This window comes from Scardinius erythrophthalmus (assembly GCF_964197995.2).
Source record: "Scardinius erythrophthalmus genome assembly, chromosome: 24".
NCBI lineage: Eukaryota > Metazoa > Chordata > Actinopteri > Cypriniformes > Leuciscidae > Scardinius > Scardinius erythrophthalmus.
Genome location: NC_138244.1, coordinates 12,835,971 through 12,854,315, shown reverse-complemented (window position 1 = coordinate 12,854,315; position 18,345 = coordinate 12,835,971). Strand labels below are relative to the sequence as shown.

At 37.0% G+C, this 18,345-nt stretch overlaps 2 protein-coding genes across 28 annotated transcripts in view; both read right to left on the bottom strand.

The window, feature by feature from the left end:
• Positions 1-357: 357 nt before the first annotated feature.
• On the bottom strand, positions 358-2,092 carry rep15 (RAB15 effector protein). The gene is made up of 2 exons (XM_081356548.1): positions 1,994-2,092; positions 358-1,226 (listed from the first exon to the last, which is right to left on the bottom strand). The coding sequence occupies exon 2, from the start codon at positions 1,185-1,187 to the stop codon at positions 441-443; it is 747 nt and encodes a 248-aa protein (XP_081212674.1). The 5' UTR covers positions 1,188-1,226; positions 1,994-2,092; the 3' UTR covers positions 358-440.
• A 229-nt stretch (positions 2,093-2,321) lies between these two features.
• ppfibp2b (PPFIA binding protein 2b) overlaps positions 2,322-18,345 on the bottom strand; it is a 64,096-nt gene continuing 48,072 nt past the window's right edge. For 4 of the 27 annotated variants that reach the window (XM_081356543.1, XM_081356523.1, XM_081356534.1 and 1 more), the window contains 17 exons: positions 17,582-17,693; positions 16,223-16,284; positions 16,032-16,107; positions 15,789-15,901; positions 14,824-14,891; positions 14,541-14,615; positions 13,550-13,610; positions 12,836-12,977; positions 10,688-10,823; positions 10,403-10,525; positions 10,162-10,312; positions 9,640-9,751; positions 9,232-9,320; positions 9,003-9,125; positions 8,773-8,898; positions 6,467-6,655; positions 4,039-4,827 (listed from right to left, as the gene is read on the bottom strand). In XM_081356543.1, coding sequence (XP_081212669.1) covers positions 4,624-4,827; positions 6,467-6,655; positions 8,773-8,898; positions 9,003-9,125; positions 9,232-9,320; positions 9,640-9,751; positions 10,162-10,312; positions 10,403-10,525; positions 10,688-10,823; positions 12,836-12,977; positions 13,550-13,610; positions 14,541-14,615; positions 14,824-14,891; positions 15,789-15,901; positions 16,032-16,107; positions 16,223-16,284; positions 17,582-17,693 — 1,962 coding nt within the window. In that variant the 3' untranslated portion in view covers positions 4,039-4,623. Of the gene's footprint in view, positions 2,665-3,483; positions 3,550-4,038; positions 4,828-6,466; positions 6,656-8,772; positions 8,899-9,002; positions 9,126-9,231; positions 9,321-9,639; positions 9,752-10,161; positions 10,313-10,402; positions 10,526-10,687; positions 10,824-10,923; positions 10,957-12,835; positions 12,978-13,292; positions 13,329-13,549; positions 13,611-14,540; positions 14,616-14,823; positions 14,892-15,788; positions 15,902-16,031; positions 16,108-16,222; positions 16,300-17,193; positions 17,227-17,581; positions 17,694-18,345 lie in introns of those variants that run through there. The other 23 variants (XM_081356525.1, XM_081356538.1, XM_081356536.1 and 20 more) reach the window with 13 other exon arrangements.

Genomic DNA, 18,345 nt, shown 5'->3' with positions numbered 1-18,345 from the left:
TAGATACTGTAGATAGAGAATGAAAAAAAAAATGACATGAGTGAATTTATTTTTCAATGTGGGGTAGTAACAAAGAAAGTACAAAACTTGTCAGCATCAAGGAACAGTTAAGTATTGCTGGAGGCGGAAAGACATCAGACACTAGTTTTAAGGCTGGAAAGTCTAGGGAAAATATCAGTAGCACCTCAATGCAGTACAAAAGATCCGGGGGAGGAGTCGGATCTCATATAAGGGGTGGAGATTGGTAGGTTTAGGGGTGGGTCTAGGGATCAGGGGGTGGAGTTGGGTAGGTTTAGGTATGTAAGGTGGGAGGAGTTGGATCTGGATCCGACTCCTCCCCCCGGATCTTTTGTACTGCATTGAGGACCATCTCGAAAATATCAAGCATCTGTTACCAAGCAGTGAGCTGCTCATTAGAATAAACCCCAAACAAACAGCTGTTAGGTGAACTTAACAAGCATGGTCAGGGGATCGTCACTCTCCTTACCAACCAGTGCTTGCATCATCCCACTTGAAGTGGCAAAGCATTTCGCACCTTTGAAGAAGTGATCAATAAAACCCTGATCAATCCTCACACACTTCCCCACAGCTGCTTGCAAGTTGTTGCTTAGTAGCCCGTAAATGTTTCCCTCATCGTTTTGTCGACCGAAGAAGAGAAAAAGCGCGAAACAGTCTCTGCCGATGGAAGAGCAGAACTCCACCATCCTCTCAGCTTGGGTTTTCTCCACCACATCCATCCCGGCCATGCGCATGATGTCGCTGTAGATATCCAAGGACAGTTCATCCACGTTCTCTTCCGTTCTTTCTGGCAGGTGAAAAACCTGGACCGCGATCTGGACCCGGGGGTTCTTGCCTGGCTGATCCAGCACGGCCCAGACCCAGTGGGCTCCCAACAGTATCCTCTGTTCTTGGGTCATGGCCGTGCAGTTGAACGTGCCGCTGAGATTCAACAGGCGGCTGTGCTGGATGTAGGTCATCAGAAAGATCTCGCTTAGGGTTGAAGGACTTGGGTTGAACTTGTTCTCCGGGTCCCTGAAGAGCAGATACTCCTTTGTTCTGGATGAAGCCGCCCGGATGCAGTCGCTAAAGAGGTGGATGTGGTCTGCCGAGGAGGTTTTGTTGGGTTTAGCCCATAAGGTTCTGAAAATGCTGATTTTGGCTTCATACTGGAGATATTTTTGATTCATTCCAGCTGGTCCAGTTCAAAGTGTTGTTTCCCTTATACACTGGAAATATTTACATAATTTTATTGCATTTTCCATTTACCATTTATTTAAGGACAACCAAAAATCTGATAGATAATGACTGAAATTTAACAGAAAAAATATTTATTAAGTTCAGTTATTACAAATTAACATTTCTAGACAAAAATAAATATTTATATGATTAAAAATAGTTGTTAATGTGGTCACACTTTAGATTAGGGTCCAATTCTCACTATTAACTATGACTTTTGCCTCAGTAAACTCCCTAATTACTGCTTATTGTTAGTTAGTAAGGTAATACGCCAGCATCCATCTCCCGTGAACGCGCGTCGACCGTTGCCGGAAGCCAGTTATTTTCATTTATAAAGTTTTAAATATGTATATTTTTACGACAAAACCGCACGAATTACCCTCAGAAGGCCTTTGCTTATCCCCCTAGAGCCTGATGCATGTACATTTTTGGGACTTGACATTTTAACCACTGAAAGATCTAAGACATTTTCTAAAATAACTGAAAATGTGTTCGTCTGAAAAATGATTGACATATGCATCTTGAACGGCTTGAGGGTGAGTAAATCATGGGTTTAATACGGTTTAATATCATTTTTGGCCGAACTAACGTTATCCCTTTAAGGGATGTAGAATATGGTCATTCAGAATTAGGCATTCATAAGTACTAATAAACAGTCAATATCCTAGTAATACGCATGCTAATAAGCAACTAGCTAATAGTGAGAATTGCCGTTAATGGACACTAACGTAAAATGTCATTAGATAAAATAACTCACCAATAATATTCTTTCCTTAGTATTGGGTGAGAGTGAACCTGCAGTCGGATCTATCTTCTCTTGTCTGGTGTCCTATTAAAATAAGTGTGCGCATTTAAGGCTGTACCATCAGATAAGGACCTCCCAAATATAATGTTTGCCATTTGGGACACGGGACAGGTTGGACAAGACATCACAAAGCCCCTTATAACAACAAACCCATTTCAACCCTTAAGATGGATTTAACAGAGCTATAGCAAGCAAACAACCATTTCTGCTTGAAAAAAACAAACTGCTTTTAACATATTATATAGATTTGAAAAAAGATCAAGCCCAAGAAAATGCTAAACTGCTGGGCAAACAAAGATTTACTCATATCCAGTTCCATTGGCTACAAGAACACAATAACATGAAAAACACAAAGGTAGAGGTAGATATAAAGTAAGGGCTGTTTGCATATTACACAAAAAGTTTTAAAATCATTTTCATATAGTGCATTATAAACTCTCAAATCAAAAACAGGAATACAGTGACACAAGTCTTGAGCTGGACGGTGCACAGGTGTTGCACAGCTGAAGTCCTGAAGGTTTGAGGGTGAGGTGGGTTAGGTTCTTGGCAGTTAATGTGGCTCACACTATTGCGGTGTGGCTGCGTCTCATTCCTCTCAGGAGCTCGTCTCGGCTCAGTAAGTACTGGAAGTGAGAGGAGGGGATGGTGCCAGGATTAGTGCGAAGCGCTCCACAAGTTAAACTAGTTTAGCAGAGTTAAACCTAAACTTGTCAGTAACCGTTTGCAATATGTGACACTAGGGCTAAAATTCACTTCTAGGATTTAGCAAAATAATATTAACTCTATCCCTGCCAAAGAAAAAGAAAAAAAAAAGTTGAAAAATATTTTTTTTTTATCATTTTCACAAAACTTACATGGCCCCCAGAATATTTTATTGTATGAATATATGAACATACAATATATCAAAAGAACATTTTGAACAAAAAGCTGAGAAAAATCTAAACGGATTCAGAACGATGCTCGATTTATTGATCGAGTAGATCACTAATGTTAGGCAGTTTTGATATGATGTTTAATGTTTGATGATCACATTATTTTACATGTGCATAAGCAATGTTTTGATCTGGAGATTCTGTACTCTTTAAGATGCGTAACAGCGCCCCCTACCATATAACAATGAAAATTGCTGGAAAATTCAGTCAATGGCGGGGAAAGAGTTAAACGTGAATATTAAAATTGTGTTTTAATGTGACTTTTATTTGGTCATTAAGTGTATTAGTAGTTTAGTTTCGCAAATTCTTGTCTCACGAGTGTTAAAAATATGTAGATAAATACTGATTTCTTTCTTTACTATGAATTGTAATATTGGTACATGTAAATAAATATTGGTACATGTAAATCAAAAATACAAGCATCAAAAGCTTATATATATATAGCTTAAACCTATCTGTAAGAACATTAATTGGTTAATAGATCCTGCAGAGTTAAAAAAAACACCTTACTGTGAGGTTGTTAATTCCCCTGGATAAGGCCTCGATCTGCATCCCTGATCCTTTAGCGCACAGAATCTGAAATGTCAAGATATCCATCAAATATATCAACCTAAATAATATAAGTTAATATTCATCATTGTACGCAAGTACAAATAAATATATTTGTATTAATAGATGGAATATTAAGCAGAAGCAATGGGTGGTAATGAAGTGCAAATAATGTGAATATAGAGAAATGTATATTAGAATGTACCTGCACAAGTGCATGAAAATCCTTTCCCAGCATGCACTTCTCCACATTGTGAAAATGACCATTTGTTGGTGGCCAGATGCATGGATGACAGCAGGTTAATGCGTAATGCTTGTAAATCATGCATGCCAATGTTTTTTTTTGTGTGTGTGTGTGTGTGTGTGTGTGTGTGTGTGTGTGTGTGTGTGTGTGTGTGCAAAGTTTGTTATTAAAATCATATTGAAAGATGATTAAGTTTTGAAATTACATACAGCCAAGAAAACATTTTTTAAAAAGAAAACATCCCTCTATGTGCTGGAAAAAACACACAATATCACTGTGATCGAGGAGGTTTATTGTTTATGTAACAATATTTTGCGTTATATATCATTAGTCTATCTTCAACTGAAGAGGCAATATATCTACCTATAAAAATACTCTTGTGCATTTCATTGTATGAAAATAACCATCAGATTAGTCAAAATGTGCTGCTGCTGCTGAGCATGTAAGTAGTAGTCTGTGTGCCTCTTAAAAATTCACCATAAATATACCATTAAATAACTCTAAAATATGCAAATATTGCACAAGATAGTACACACTGTCTTTAGAAACAGTAGGTGTTGGGTTACAAAAATGGAATACTTTTAAATCTCAATACATTTTTTTAACGATTCACAAAAAATGATATAGTATCATCACAGGTGAAGTGGCACTATTCTGGGAAAAGCGTTCTACTAAACCCCGTTTCCCTTGTGAGATGATGTACTAAACCCTTGGATCCAAGTCTTTCTGCGCAGTGTCCGTACTGCGGTCTAGTGTCCGTCAATGGAGGATGCTGGGGGTGTTAGAAAATGGCACTGAACAGAAGCAGGGTGTCGCTGGGGAGGTTGCCGTGGTTTTGTGGGATATGGGTGCAAGCGTCAGATCTGTAGAGCTCCCACCTGCTCCCGCCTCTCCGGGTCCCTGTCGAAGATGGGGCTCAGGCCCCTGAAGCCGCTGTAGGGCCGGTTGGCCCCGTTGAGCAGGTCCTGGGCTTGAGATGCATCCAGAGGGCAGATGTAGTCCGTGGAGTCGTCAGCGCGCTTCTTACGGTGGCCGAAACTGGAGAAGCCTATTTTACGTGGCTGAGGAACAGAAATACGCAGCATGAATTTACCGTATTAAAGGCACTCATTACTAAAGATTTTTGAGAACTCTATAAAAACTCCATAGTAACCATCTGTGACAACTACCATCCACCTAGTAACACCATAGCAACCACCAAAAATACCTTAGCAACCGCCCTGAACACCCTAGGAACCATCTAGAAACGCTCTAATAACCACCCAAAATACCCTAGCAACCATTTAGAGCACCTTAGCAACAAGTTCCATAGACTTCCAATGAAAGAGATCAAAGGAATATCTCCGGACTGAATTGTCATGGAAACATGAGGGTGGTCTTGTTTGACTCAGGGCAGCAAACAGCCAATCAGTACCTATCTGCCAATATCAGAAGATCTTTTTCTAATGTCATTATATCGGCCGATATTTCATATTTAACCATGCATACACAATTCCTTTATTTTTACTTTTTAATTCGGCCATCTAATGCTCACTTAAGGTTAATCTTTAAAAACACTCATTTAATATTAATTTTCATACTGTTATGATGCCCAGAATTCACTTGTATCATGTAAAATGTTTGATTTTGTTTTTTTAGTTTGTTTTATTTTTCTATTTAGACAAAAAGAGTATAAAAGTAATATACTCTTATAATACAATATAATATAAAGTTTGTGGGAAGATTCTGAAAACTACTACAGCATTTATTAATCTTGTTAATCATTAACATTTATTACAATCATAAGTTTTAGTTAATAGAAATATTCATGTTAGTTCACAGTGAATTAACAAAAGTTAAGACAAGTTAAATAATGAATAAAAGTTAATAAATGCTGTAAAAATATATATTGCACATTTTTGTTGTTAAATGATGTTTCCAACATACGTGTCTACATGTTTGGTGGAAAAGATAGTTTTATTACTAATCAAAATAATAATAATAATAAAATTTGTACCACCAACTTGAATTCATTCATTCATTAAATTCCATAATTAATTAATTAATTGAATTGGGCTGGGTATCGGCAACTATCTTATTAATAAAAATAAAAATAATAATAAAAGTAATAATAATAAATATTTGTATACCAAATTCAATCAATTCATGAATTGGCCTGGATATCAGCAAATATTATAGGATATTGAGATAATGATATTGATATATTGCCAAATATTGAGACAAATCCAGTCCATGAATCTCCAGGATCAGTTGAATTTTTTTTTGTAAAAGACTCAAAATAGTATAAGGTGAGGCAAAAGAACAACAATAAGAGACCCTTTAATGTCACGTCATCCTTACCGGAAATAACTTATCTAAAAAAAAAAACACACACATTCTTTCTCTTATCATGGAAAATGAATGGTTGGCTAAAGACGAAGGTGAACTAAATGTTTCGTCTAAAGCTGCATTGTGCTTAGTAAGTATGTTACACACTGTAGGACCATTCGCTCAGCACATTCCGTATAGACGGCCTAAGCAAAATCTAAGTGTCAAAACACGTGTGCTGCATCAGCTGAGCTTAAACACGAATCAGGCTGCTGAAGCAGGAGTCTGTATTTACATGTGTAAGGGCTTGCATCTTCATTCTGAGGTGTACGGTTGGCAGGGATTAAGGTGTTTTTAAAGATGTGGTCAGCATATGTGAACTGCTTTTCTTACCCGGACTTTTGCGGTGGTGGTTAGCGGCGTGTAGCTCGATGATTCCAGGAACTCCTGTTTCTCTTGCTGAGCCTGAGAGCCCACCAGCGTGTTGAAATTAGTGGCCAGGTGCCTCCTCAACAGAGTCTTCTGCGGGGGGATGTTCAGGAGCATCGCAAGGGTGTCGGAGTTAAAACGAGGTTCCAAGATCTGACAAAAAAATTTATAAATCATAATCCGAAGCAAGAAATACATTAAACAAATATCCCAAATATGGAGTTCTGAGTAGTTTTTAGGGTTTTGCTATGAATTTGCTAGGGTGTTCTGAGTGGTTTTTGCTTTGGGGTTGCTAAGGTGTTTTGAGTGGTTTTTAGCATGTTCTAAATTATGTTCTAGATTATTGCTAGGGCATTTTTTGATGGTTTCTAGGGAGTTTTTATGAAATTGTATTCATAATCGAGTTTTTTTCTAAGGTGTTGCTTGGGGCATTGCTATGGGGTTGCTAAGGTGTTTGTAGCTTGTTGTGATGCATTTTCTAGGGTGTTCTAGATGATTACTAGGGCATTTCATGATAGTTTCTAGGGAGTTTCTATGAAGTTATGTAATGAGATTCTGAGTGGTTTTAGCTAGGGTGTTGCTATGGGGTTGCTATGGTGTTTTGAGTGTTTTTTAGCTTGTTGCAATGCCTTTTCTAGGGGGTTCTAGAATCTAGATGATTGCTAGGGCATTTCGTGATAGTTTCTAGGGAGTTTCTATAAAGTTTCTATAAAGTTATGTTATGAAGTTCTGAGTGGGTTTTGCTAAGGTGTTGCTTGGGGCGTTGCTATGGGGTTGCTGAAGGTGTTTGTAGCTTGTTGCGATGCAATCATGCGATAGATGAATGCTAGGGCATTTCACGATAGTTTCTAGGGAGTTTCTATGTTATGTAATGAAGTTCTGAGTGGTTTTAGCTAGGGTGTTGCTATGGAGTTGCTAAGGTGTTTTGAGTGGTTTTTAGCTTGTTGCAATGCCTTTTCTAGGGTGTTCTAGAATCTAGATGATTGCTAGGGCATTTCGTGATAGTTTCTAGGGAGTTTCTATAAAGTTTCTATAAAGTTATGTTATGAAGTTCTGAGTGGGTTTTGCTAAGGTGTTGCTTGGGGCGTTGCTATGGGGTTGCTGAAGGTGTTTGTAGCTTGTTGCGATGCAATCATGCGATAGATGAATGCTAGGGCATTTCACGATAGTTTCTAGGGAGTTTCAATGTTATGTAATGAAGTTCTGAGTGGTTTTAGCTAGGGTGTTGCTATGGGGTTGCTAAGGTGTTTTGAGTGGTTTTTAGCTTGTTGCAATGCCTTTTCTAGGGTGTTCTAGAATCTAGATGATTGCTAGGGCATTTCGTGATAGTTTCTAGGGAGTTTCTATAAAGTTATGTTATGAAGTTCTGAGTGGGTTTTGCTAAGGTGTTGCTTGGGGCGTTGCTATGGGGTTGCTAAGGTGTTCTGAGTGATTTATAGCAGGTGGCAATGCATTTTGTATGGCATTCTGACCAGGATTTAGGGTGTTGATGTGCATTTGTTAGTGTTTTGTATAAGGTTACTAGGGAGTTTCGGGTGGTTGCTAGGATGCTAAGAGATTGCTTAGGTGCTCCCAGTGTATTTTATGTGTTCATATGCATTTGCTTGGATGTTCTGCATGGTTGCTAATGTGTTGTTGGGCGTTGCTATAGGGTGACTAAGTTTGCCGGTTTGCTAGCTGTTTACCAGCCCAAGTGAAAAGAGCCCACAACCTTTCATTAAAGGTGAAGTAAGATTTTTTTTTTTTTTATGGTAAAATACATTCTCTCAACCCAGTTTATTTTTCATCATTAATATGTCATTAATGGGTTTATCTCCTCCAAAACTTAACATGTTGAGCCTCCCAGGCACCATCAAAACACTGAGAGCTGTCCGCTCAGACCTGTCAATCTCTTTCTAGCCCAACCAATAGTGCAAGTTTGGGTACAGAAGTGCAATGAACACATCAAAGTGAACGGGGAATTGCGATGCAATGCGTTACAAAACATAAGCGAGATGCTCACATTTGCTCTAGACAGAGTGTTAGCCAACTCAATTGCTTACTCGTGACACATAGCACAGCTAAAAGTATTCCTAATATGTACTGTTATTGAAATACATGTCTTCACAAGCACCCGTGTTTGTGATGTTTGAGTTGGGGGAGGCACAACGCGCAAAAGAGGCGTTTGCAAAAATGCTTTATTTTTGTAATTCCGCTAAGTGCCACTAGTGTCGCAGAAACTATTTATTCACCTTAAATTAGTATCAGTAAGTTTGATTTGAGTTACTCACTATAAGTCCTCCATGCACTCCGCTGCCTCTCAGGTTGGGGGCGTATTCTGCCAGGTCAACTGATCTGAGCCACTCCATCACACGGTGATTGGACCACTGGACGACCTCAGAAGGGGATGTCTTATTCTGTCAAAACAACATGAATTAGCATATCCATAATGTGCATTATTAGTCCTGGACGTGCAGAAGTAGATTGCCCTCTCTTTGTTTTCTGTTTATCTCATCCACACCTCATCTCCAGGTCTTCTTTTGAGGCAGTTGGGGTTGAACTTGTTTACATGTAGGACGTGGATAGCACACTTGATGCTGAGATGATGAAGTTGACTGGTGACTTTCATGAACAGCAGATCATTCTGAAAATGAGACATAGTACCAATATTAATCTCAGTTGATACTGTACATTAATTCCAGACCTTTAATTTGATTGGCAAGGCACTAAAGGTTAACAAAGAGATTTACCACTGTCAAGTACTGCAGCATTCTACCGTCCACACGTCCATCATGAAACTGGTCTTTGTACTGCGGTAATCCGATATCATCCAGCCATCCTGTGTAGAAATAACATGGTTTCTTGATATAGAGTGTAACAGTAATTCCTTATTTATATTTTCTAAAATATCTATGTATAGAGCACTAGGAGGGTCACCTAAAATGTAGTTAATAAAGCCAGTTGTAAATGCTTTATAAAATTAAATTCAAATGTAGTATTTACTTTTTTTTTTTTTTTTTTACTTTAAAAGGGGCTAGATTTATTTACATTATTTTTGTTAATTATTACCGTTCATTGATTTCTTCATTTTATTTTTAAGCAGCACTCCAAATCCTCCATATGTGCCACAAACAAAACAAAAAAAAAAGAGTACATACGTGTGACCCAGATGTGGTCGAGTTCAGAGGATTTCTCTGTGATTTTGGTGCTGAAGGAGCGCAGAGCCAGCTGGAGTTTCTTCTTGTGTAGTGGATGTTTAATTCCCAGATCCTAAATGTGAAAATCAATTCAAATATCAAGATGGTTGTGACAGCATATTATTTCTTTGGTAATGGAATCTATCAATATCAAGGAATAACATTTTTTAAGAGCTCAATTAAGGAAGTGTAAAGTCGAATATTTAATTGAGTGAGTTTGAAGGCAGAACAAATGAGTAAGTCGCGCAGCATTACTGGCGTGGAACAGAGGTTAAAGCTGCCCTGGCAGGTAGAACCAAACCAGAATTTGAGTGGCACCACAACGACCTGAGGCGAGAGGCATGGCCAAATCATTTTACAGGAACCGCCAGGTGTTGCATGAGGATATCAGAGTGTTACAACCTGAAACCACAGGTCTGCGTATGTTCTTTATCCCAAAGTCTTTCAAACATGTGCTGATATCTTGTAGGAAGTATCTCTCACCTTCTCTACGTCCTGCGAGGAGGCAGAGAGTAGAGTCTGACCGCTGGTCACCCACTGTCTGGCCATATGCACGTACTGACCCATGCCAGAGTCCTCCATCCATGTGCACACCTGATCACATGACCATTTCGAGAAGGGGGCGTTCGTGTCACTGCAGAACACAAATGTAGAATATGAGAAACAGGAATGAAGGTGCTTACATATGTTTCAGAACAGATCTCATTGTATGTGATTTAGATACCGCGCTGAAGAACCGATGCCCAGGCAGGCGAGTCGTGGGCCGGCCGTGGCTCTGAAACCCCCTCTCTTAAAATCCGAATCGGAAGCGTCAGCTGGAAGACTGCCAGACTGGGTTCTCCTGATCCTGTGAAGCAATAGTAACAGCACACTTTTCATGATCCAATCAAGTATCCTGATGGATGAAATCAACTTTTGTCCTATGCTCATTTAAAATATGAATATGAAAATATATCACAATATGAAACATAAATGCTTATCGAATGCTGTCTGTCAACAACCAACTCACTTTCCCCACAGTTTTCGGATGCCTTTCTGGTTCTTCTTGTGCTCTGGTGAAACAGGGGACTGTTGACCTGATTCTACTCCAGATGACATTGGCGAAAGGTCAGACAAGGTTGAGTCATCGGTCTTCTCTGTCTTTCCTGTGAACAGGAAGTAATCCACTTGTTCTGATAGGTTTATGTGTTTCTATGTTTTTATAGGTTCACTATTGGACTGAATACACATTCTGTCTGTACCCACCAACCACAAACTGATCATGCTTTCTCCGCGGCCCTGCGCCAAATATTAGCCATGCAAGAGAGCAGAAGGAAAAAAAGGAAAAACTAACATCACAATGCTGTTTTAGATATGCTTTTAAGCTCATATATTCCAAAAATGTAGAATAATACTCTCTAAAAATAGCCTTTGCTGCTGATTAAATAGAAAATAAGAAAATATTTTCTCAGGAAAGAGAAAAGTCTAATATAATTTAAAGCAGGTCAATCCAATATATGGGTATATGAGTGTATACAATACTACTACTACTACTAATAATAATCCATGCCACTGGTACTTATTTGAACTCCTTAGACATTTCAAGAAAAGAATCAAAATTATTGTTTAACCTTTTATAATATAATTTATTTAATAATGGATTATTCAATTCAATGATATAATAACTGAATAATAATTCAATTCAATGATTAGATTAGATATACTTTAAATGTATTAATATTCTGTGACCCTGGACCACAAAAACGAAATTGAGATTTATACATCATCTGAAAGCTGAATAAATAAGATTATGTATAGTTTGTTATGATAGGACAATATTTGGCTGAGATACAACTATTTGAAAATCTGGAATCTGAGTGTGCATAAAAAATCAAAACATTGAGAAAATCGCCTTAAAAGTTGTCTTAAAAGTTTATTTTTGCGATTATGCTGCATTCACTCACAAAAATAAATGTTTTATATATTTACGGTAGGAAATTTACAAAATATCTTCATAGAACATGATCTTTACTTAATATCCTAATGATTTTTGGCATGAAAGAAAAATCGATAATTTTTACCAATACAATGTATTGTTGGCTATTGCCACAAATATACCCGTGCGACTTGTGACTGGTTTTGTGATCCACGGTCACATATTATATATATATTTATTAATAATATAATATGATATAAATTATGATAAATCAAGACTAAGAATAATAACCAAACCAAAGCATAGTAAACTGGATTTTAACATTAGACTTCTGTATGGATTTTAACATTAGACTTCTGTATGGATTTTATTAGACTTCTCCTTTTTTCCATATACAGTACATTATATTTTCATCACATGGCACCAGTTTAAACTCAAAGTAAAGCAGCAAGGCTCACATTAACGAAGTCTAATCTCTGAGAGGAGAGGGAGAGAGTGTGAGTGTGAGAGAGAGAAAAAAACTCTCTGCTTTCAGCTTTAAAGAATCAGGATAGGAGAGCTTAGGTTAAATCCAATATGACACAGCAAGAGTGTGCTCTGTGGTCGCATGCTAACGTGAGATTGAGAGGACAATACCTAAAGCTGGAGCGCTGGCGCTTCGGCAGCGATCTTCGCACGGAGTGAGAGAGGGGGAAACGTGTGCGGAGACAGCCACACAGCCCGAGAGATGGATTAGTTTGAGAGAAAGAGTAAAGGGAAGATACACAGAAGCCCATGCAAAGACACCGTAGTGTTAAAAAAGCAGTTAAAGCTTAGAGCACAAAAGTAGTAAGAATACAGTATGTTGAGCTCAGAAAATGGAAAAGCAAACAACGAATGAGGATACACAGTGTTAAGAAGGTCAAAGGTCATGGTATAAAACAGAAATTATGGGTGTGTCCGAAAGATAAATGTATTAATATACCTAAATAGTAAATGTATGAATTTATTAATTTTTATACATACATACACACATTTATATATATATTTATACATTTATATATTTATACACACGCACACACACACACACATACTGTCTATAAAACATGAAATAGAATTTAATATATTAATGACTCAATTTCTAACCAGAAATAAACATACACACTAAATCTATGCTTGCTCACTTATATTTGCTTTCAGACACAGCCCATGTGAAAAATGATTTTGACAAGGAATTCTGGGTGCTGTGAGACGATTACTTACTTAGGTTGAATTCACTGTCTTCACTTTCATCAGGAGACAGCTGTAGAGGGGAAGACGGCAGAAGTCTCACGCCATTCTGCTCTGGACGACTAAACTTGCCCGGGAGCGTCTGGTATTTGTTATTTTCTGGAGTATATCGGTTCTGCAGAAGAAATTTATTTATCTTAGCGATTAAATATTTATCATAAAATTTTTATGTTGCTACAGTATGAGTATATTAATTATATTAACCATATAAATTTACAATAATTACAAACAGCTTTAGAATTTAATGAAAAATGATACATACACATTATATTAGAATGACTATAACGAACACTACTATCAAGTGTTTTCTCGTTAATAAGCATTTTTATTAAATAAGCCATGCAAACAAAAAGAAAAGCATAAGTGATGTTAATTAATGCATATGCATACAGCAAAGGCTATTGTTGTGGTTCATGTTAGCTTGTAGTACCTCTAAAACAGCCTCTACTGGTTGGCCCACTACATGCTTAAGAAAAACCAACAGTATAAACACACAAACATACACTCAATTAGGTGAGTCACGTCATTTGTTAAAACATACAACAAAGCACAATTGTTAATGTAAATCTAGTATTAAAGAGATTTGAGTTGAGCTGAGACATTCATATTAAAAGCATTTTGTTAATGAGATGAGTTAGTTGGCAAGAGTCACGTTTATTTAGAACAAAATGATTCAGGTTTTTGTACCATCTGTAAGCTTCCACTTTGGAGCTCTTCCAAGCTGCTGGACAGCATTCGCTGCATTGACCTGAAAATAAAACCATGAACAATTATATTAAACAAGCTATGCTTATGTTATTGCGGACTAAGAGCATCTCATTGGTTCAGGTTATCATGGACTAACAAATGTCTACACTGGAAGCACAGTACACAATATTAAAAAAACAAAAGACGACTGAAATTACAAGGTCAAGAACCAAAAACATTATGAACTAGCTTTATATGTAGCCTAAAACCTTCCCATATATATATATATATATATATATATATATATATATATATATATATATATATATATATATATATATATATATATATATATATATATATATATATATAAAAATTTTCAAGGTGACAATGACATCTTTCCAGTCAAATATAAATTTCAAATGCAATTAATGATTTGACATTTGAAATCTCAAGGCAAGACTGCATTATTAAATTATGTGAAAAAACCCCCCCACACACACACACAAAAAAAACCCCACAATTGCAGTTTTTACAAAGCTTTTACCGCATATTAACATTTTTCAATTCCATTTTTTTAATCATTTTTTTCTTTCACAAATTTTTGGTCAGTACGATTTTTTTTTTAAATCGGTAGGGATGCTTTAAATTAATCAAAAGTCACATTAAAGATATTTATAATGTTAGTTACAAAAGATTTCCATTTTAAATGCTGTTCTTTTGAACTTTAAATTTTATTTAATTTTTCTAGTTACTAAAATACTGCAAAAAACAATACATCTAGAAACTGACTGTTTTTGGGAGGAAAAAAGGGTGCATAATGTCTTGATATAATTACATACACCAGAGGGTCCAATCAGAATCCTCAGTCATCCTAGCCTAGATCGATGCGTGTGAACATCGTGTGTGTGGCGTATGGCAATGACAACAAAAAGCCACTGCTACATTAGAAAGCCTCTTAAACACGCACAAGCACACACACTGCACTTGCCATTGTCTGCTGTAAAAGCCCAAATCGCCAATGGATACCATCGAGGTCTCCATGGAGGGCTGTATACTGCGACAGCTGGGCCGGAGAAGGATAGAATGGGATGGAGTGCAAGGAAGAGAGATAGAGGTGACAAAATCACATTAGCTTGGCTGAACGAGTAGGACAGCGAGATTGCAGCAAAAGGGTCCTTCTCCCATAGATGCCTTTAAGTAAAGCGTCCCACTGAGACCTCTGAGACTCTGCTATCATCAGTGTACTGTTAATAAATCAACCTCTCGCTCACCTGGAGTCCAGTTCCCTCTGAAGACATGGAGGAGAGACCAGGAGTGGCGACGGGCCTCGGGAAGACATCTATGCAGAGGAAAATAAATAGAAATTGTCATTGGGAACAGCAGGAACATAAAACCTAACTAAAGTTGAATAGAAATATGGACCAAATGGGATATAATCTTTGCTTTTGCATTCTATGTTTCCCCTGAAGTCCACTTAGAATATTAATACCAAAAACAAACATAATTTAGTTTTTCCACAATCATTTTACTTTACAATCAATGACAAATTAAACTGACTGTTTCTACTACACATACACTAACATTTTTGGGTCAGTACGATTTTAGTTTTTGAAAGAAATTAATGCTTTTATTCAGTAAGGATGCATTAAATTAATCAAAAGTCACAGTAAAGATATAATGTTACAAAAGATTTCTACTTTAAATAAATGCTGCTCTTTTGAACTATTTATTAAAGAATACTAGAAAAATAATGTATCATGGTTTCTACAGTACAAATGTTTTCAACATTGATAATACGAAATGTTTAGTAGTAGCAAATCAGCACATTAGAATGATTTCTGAAGGATCATGTCACTGGAGTAATAACGACTTCTGAAAATTAAGCTTTACCATCACAGGAATAAATACATTGCACAAAATTATAATAATATTTCACAATATAACTGTATTTTTGATCAAATATGCAGCAATAATGCAGCCTTGGTAAGAATAAGAGACTTCTTCCATAAACTTTTAAAAATCTCACTGACCCCAAACTTTTGAACAACAGAGTAAGACTTCTACATAAAACTACTATTGCTTAATTTCTTCATGTAAAAACTACAAACTCAATTGATATGAAAACACAGACAATCTTATGACATTCTAAACTGTTTTTCCATAAATGGCCTAATTGTACTAGAAAGGGAAGCAAGAATATACAGTTTTTCATGATATGACCCTTTTGAAACATTACCTGTAGTTCTGATCTGATGATGTCCGAGTACACTCTATGGGTCAGGGCTCTTATTTTTCGGTTGCCAGAAAGATCCTCTTCACTGCTGCCAGACAGCAACGTATCGTTGGTCACTGAAGGGAGAGAGAAACAGAATCAGCTTCAGCTTTGTTCTGGGTTAAATTCATCGAGCAAAGGTGACTAAAACATTGAAGAAGCAAGATGGCGTTTTAGGCAAAGGTTGTCCAACAAATAACCACGTACCTTGAGAAAGGGCCAAGCCATCCTTCAATTTTCTGTACTGGCCCAAAAGAACATTGAGTTCATCTATGTGGCGATCCTACAGAAACAAAATGGAGTAGATGTTCAGTCCATCAGCAAACCACTCGAAATGTCACAAGATGCATGTTGCTTCCTGCAGATTTTGTTAACCAATGCCAAGTGCACCGACTTACCTTTTCATTATTGGCAGCTATCAGCGTCTCCATTCCAGTTTTTAACCGCTGTAACTCTTGATCTGGAACATAAAGAGCTAAACTCAGTTCATATGCACCATTACATCATTATGGTAAACTTTAAATTATGATTAGCATTACAGCATTCAGTGTACTATAGTTAAACTAGAAGCAAGCTATACTGTAGAAACTTAAATAGATATCTTTCTAGATATATGAATATATAGATGATATAATTCACAATTTAATCAGAGACACATTTTTCGAGTTTTTGAACAAACAAACAATGATATCTAAACTGACATATATATATTATTTTTTTCTTTTTACTGTAGCTCAGGAAGATTTGGTTAATTCTCGTGAATCAAAGTCTGATTCTATCGAATTGAGATATATATATATATATATATATATATATATATATATATATATATATATATATATATATATATATAACAGCACATAAAAAGTATTACATTCAGTATAAGGTCAAGTATTTATTATGACTGAGTAATACTTGAGTCAATAAAATAAATTTACTACTGAGCTGTTAATAATGCAAAAATCATAAGATTAGCTGCTTAGTGCCACAATGAAGAATGAAGTTCAGCAACATAGAGTAGATGTGAGGCGATTAGTTGATTCATCTATTTCTTTTCTCTGAACTGGCCATTGCCCTTGCCCTTCTTTAATAGTAAATAATGAGTTTTAGCTCACAGACCCATGGGAAAGCAATGAGTGGCTGCAGGGTGTGACGACAAGCATGCATCAGACACTTAACAACCCCTCCGCGCACACACACACACACACACACACACACACAGGTAGCCACTGAGGGGATGTGTGCGACAGGCTTGACAGGATGCCAGTGTACATTAGCCAGATTGACAGAGACACGCTGAAGGGCAGTTGAATCAAGCTGGGGTACAGCATGGGAGGATCTGAGATGTTGATCTGAAATGTGCGCTTACGTTTGTCTCTCAGCTGTTTCTTATACACTTCCTCTACAACAGGGAGCGTTGAAGACCAGAGGCCACAGTGATTACCAAAAAAAGCCACATGTTAGTAATTTCAACACTCACATGTACATTTTCCAACACACACCGTCACTCCCATGCAGCTAGTATTTGGTAATTTCCACAAACAGGGAACATTTTTAAGTGAACTAACCATTTCATTTGTATTGTATAAAGCAACAATAATTCAAACAAATCAGGGCTTAAATTTCAGGCCTGTTTTTGTTGCCTATTCATGGAAAGTGCCTTTTAGTAATGTAATGCTAAATTATTCTGGGTTAAGGCCTTGTTAGTATGTTGTAGCACTTCAACAACCGTTAGGATTTCATCTTCTTAGATGTACCTCTCTCTGTGATGTCATTGTTGATGGTTCCTCGGGACAGAAGCTGACTCTGTAGACACTCGATTTCTGCATCTTTCGTAGAAAGCAGCTGCTGGAGTTTGGCAATCTCAGTCTAACAAAAACGAAACACTTCAGCAGATTAGCACCTTTCATTTGATGTATTCAAATATATATATATATATATATATATATATATAAAATGTCTCATTCAAATATCTTCAGCTTAAACCACGATTTTTATTAATTTTCATGTAAGAAAGACAACAAGGCACACATTTTACACAACATCATGGTGGATATACAAAATGGACTATCACATTAGTGCTTTTTGGGAGAACAGAAGAATCTAACATTGACAACACAAATGTGACAGTCAGGCACAACAAGGTTAAATAAGGATAAAACGACCTTCACCGTTTTGGGGGCGACCAACGGCACTTTCACACATAACACTCACTAAATCTTCACAAAACAGGAAGAAAAGTTGCGATACCACCGACAGGCAAACACTTTCTGTCTTCGTGGCATATTTCAACCATTAAAGTACCACCACCAAAATGCTAGCAGAACTCTCTGATATGATTTCCCAGAAAACACATTCAACTAGCTATGCTGATCTACAGTAGGCTACATAGTTGAAAAAAAATATATTTCTTTTGAGCTTAATAAACATCCTAGCGAGCTAAAATCAAGATAACAGATTTTCTACTCGATTTAGATAAGCTTGAAGAGATTACATGTACGTCAGCCCCATCACATCAGAA

Bases quoted from the DNA above. Each gene is read 5' to 3' on its own strand.
- rep15 (XM_081356548.1), bottom strand. From the start codon at position 1,187: ATGAATCAAAAATATCTCCAGTATGAAGCCAAAATCAGCATTTTCAGA.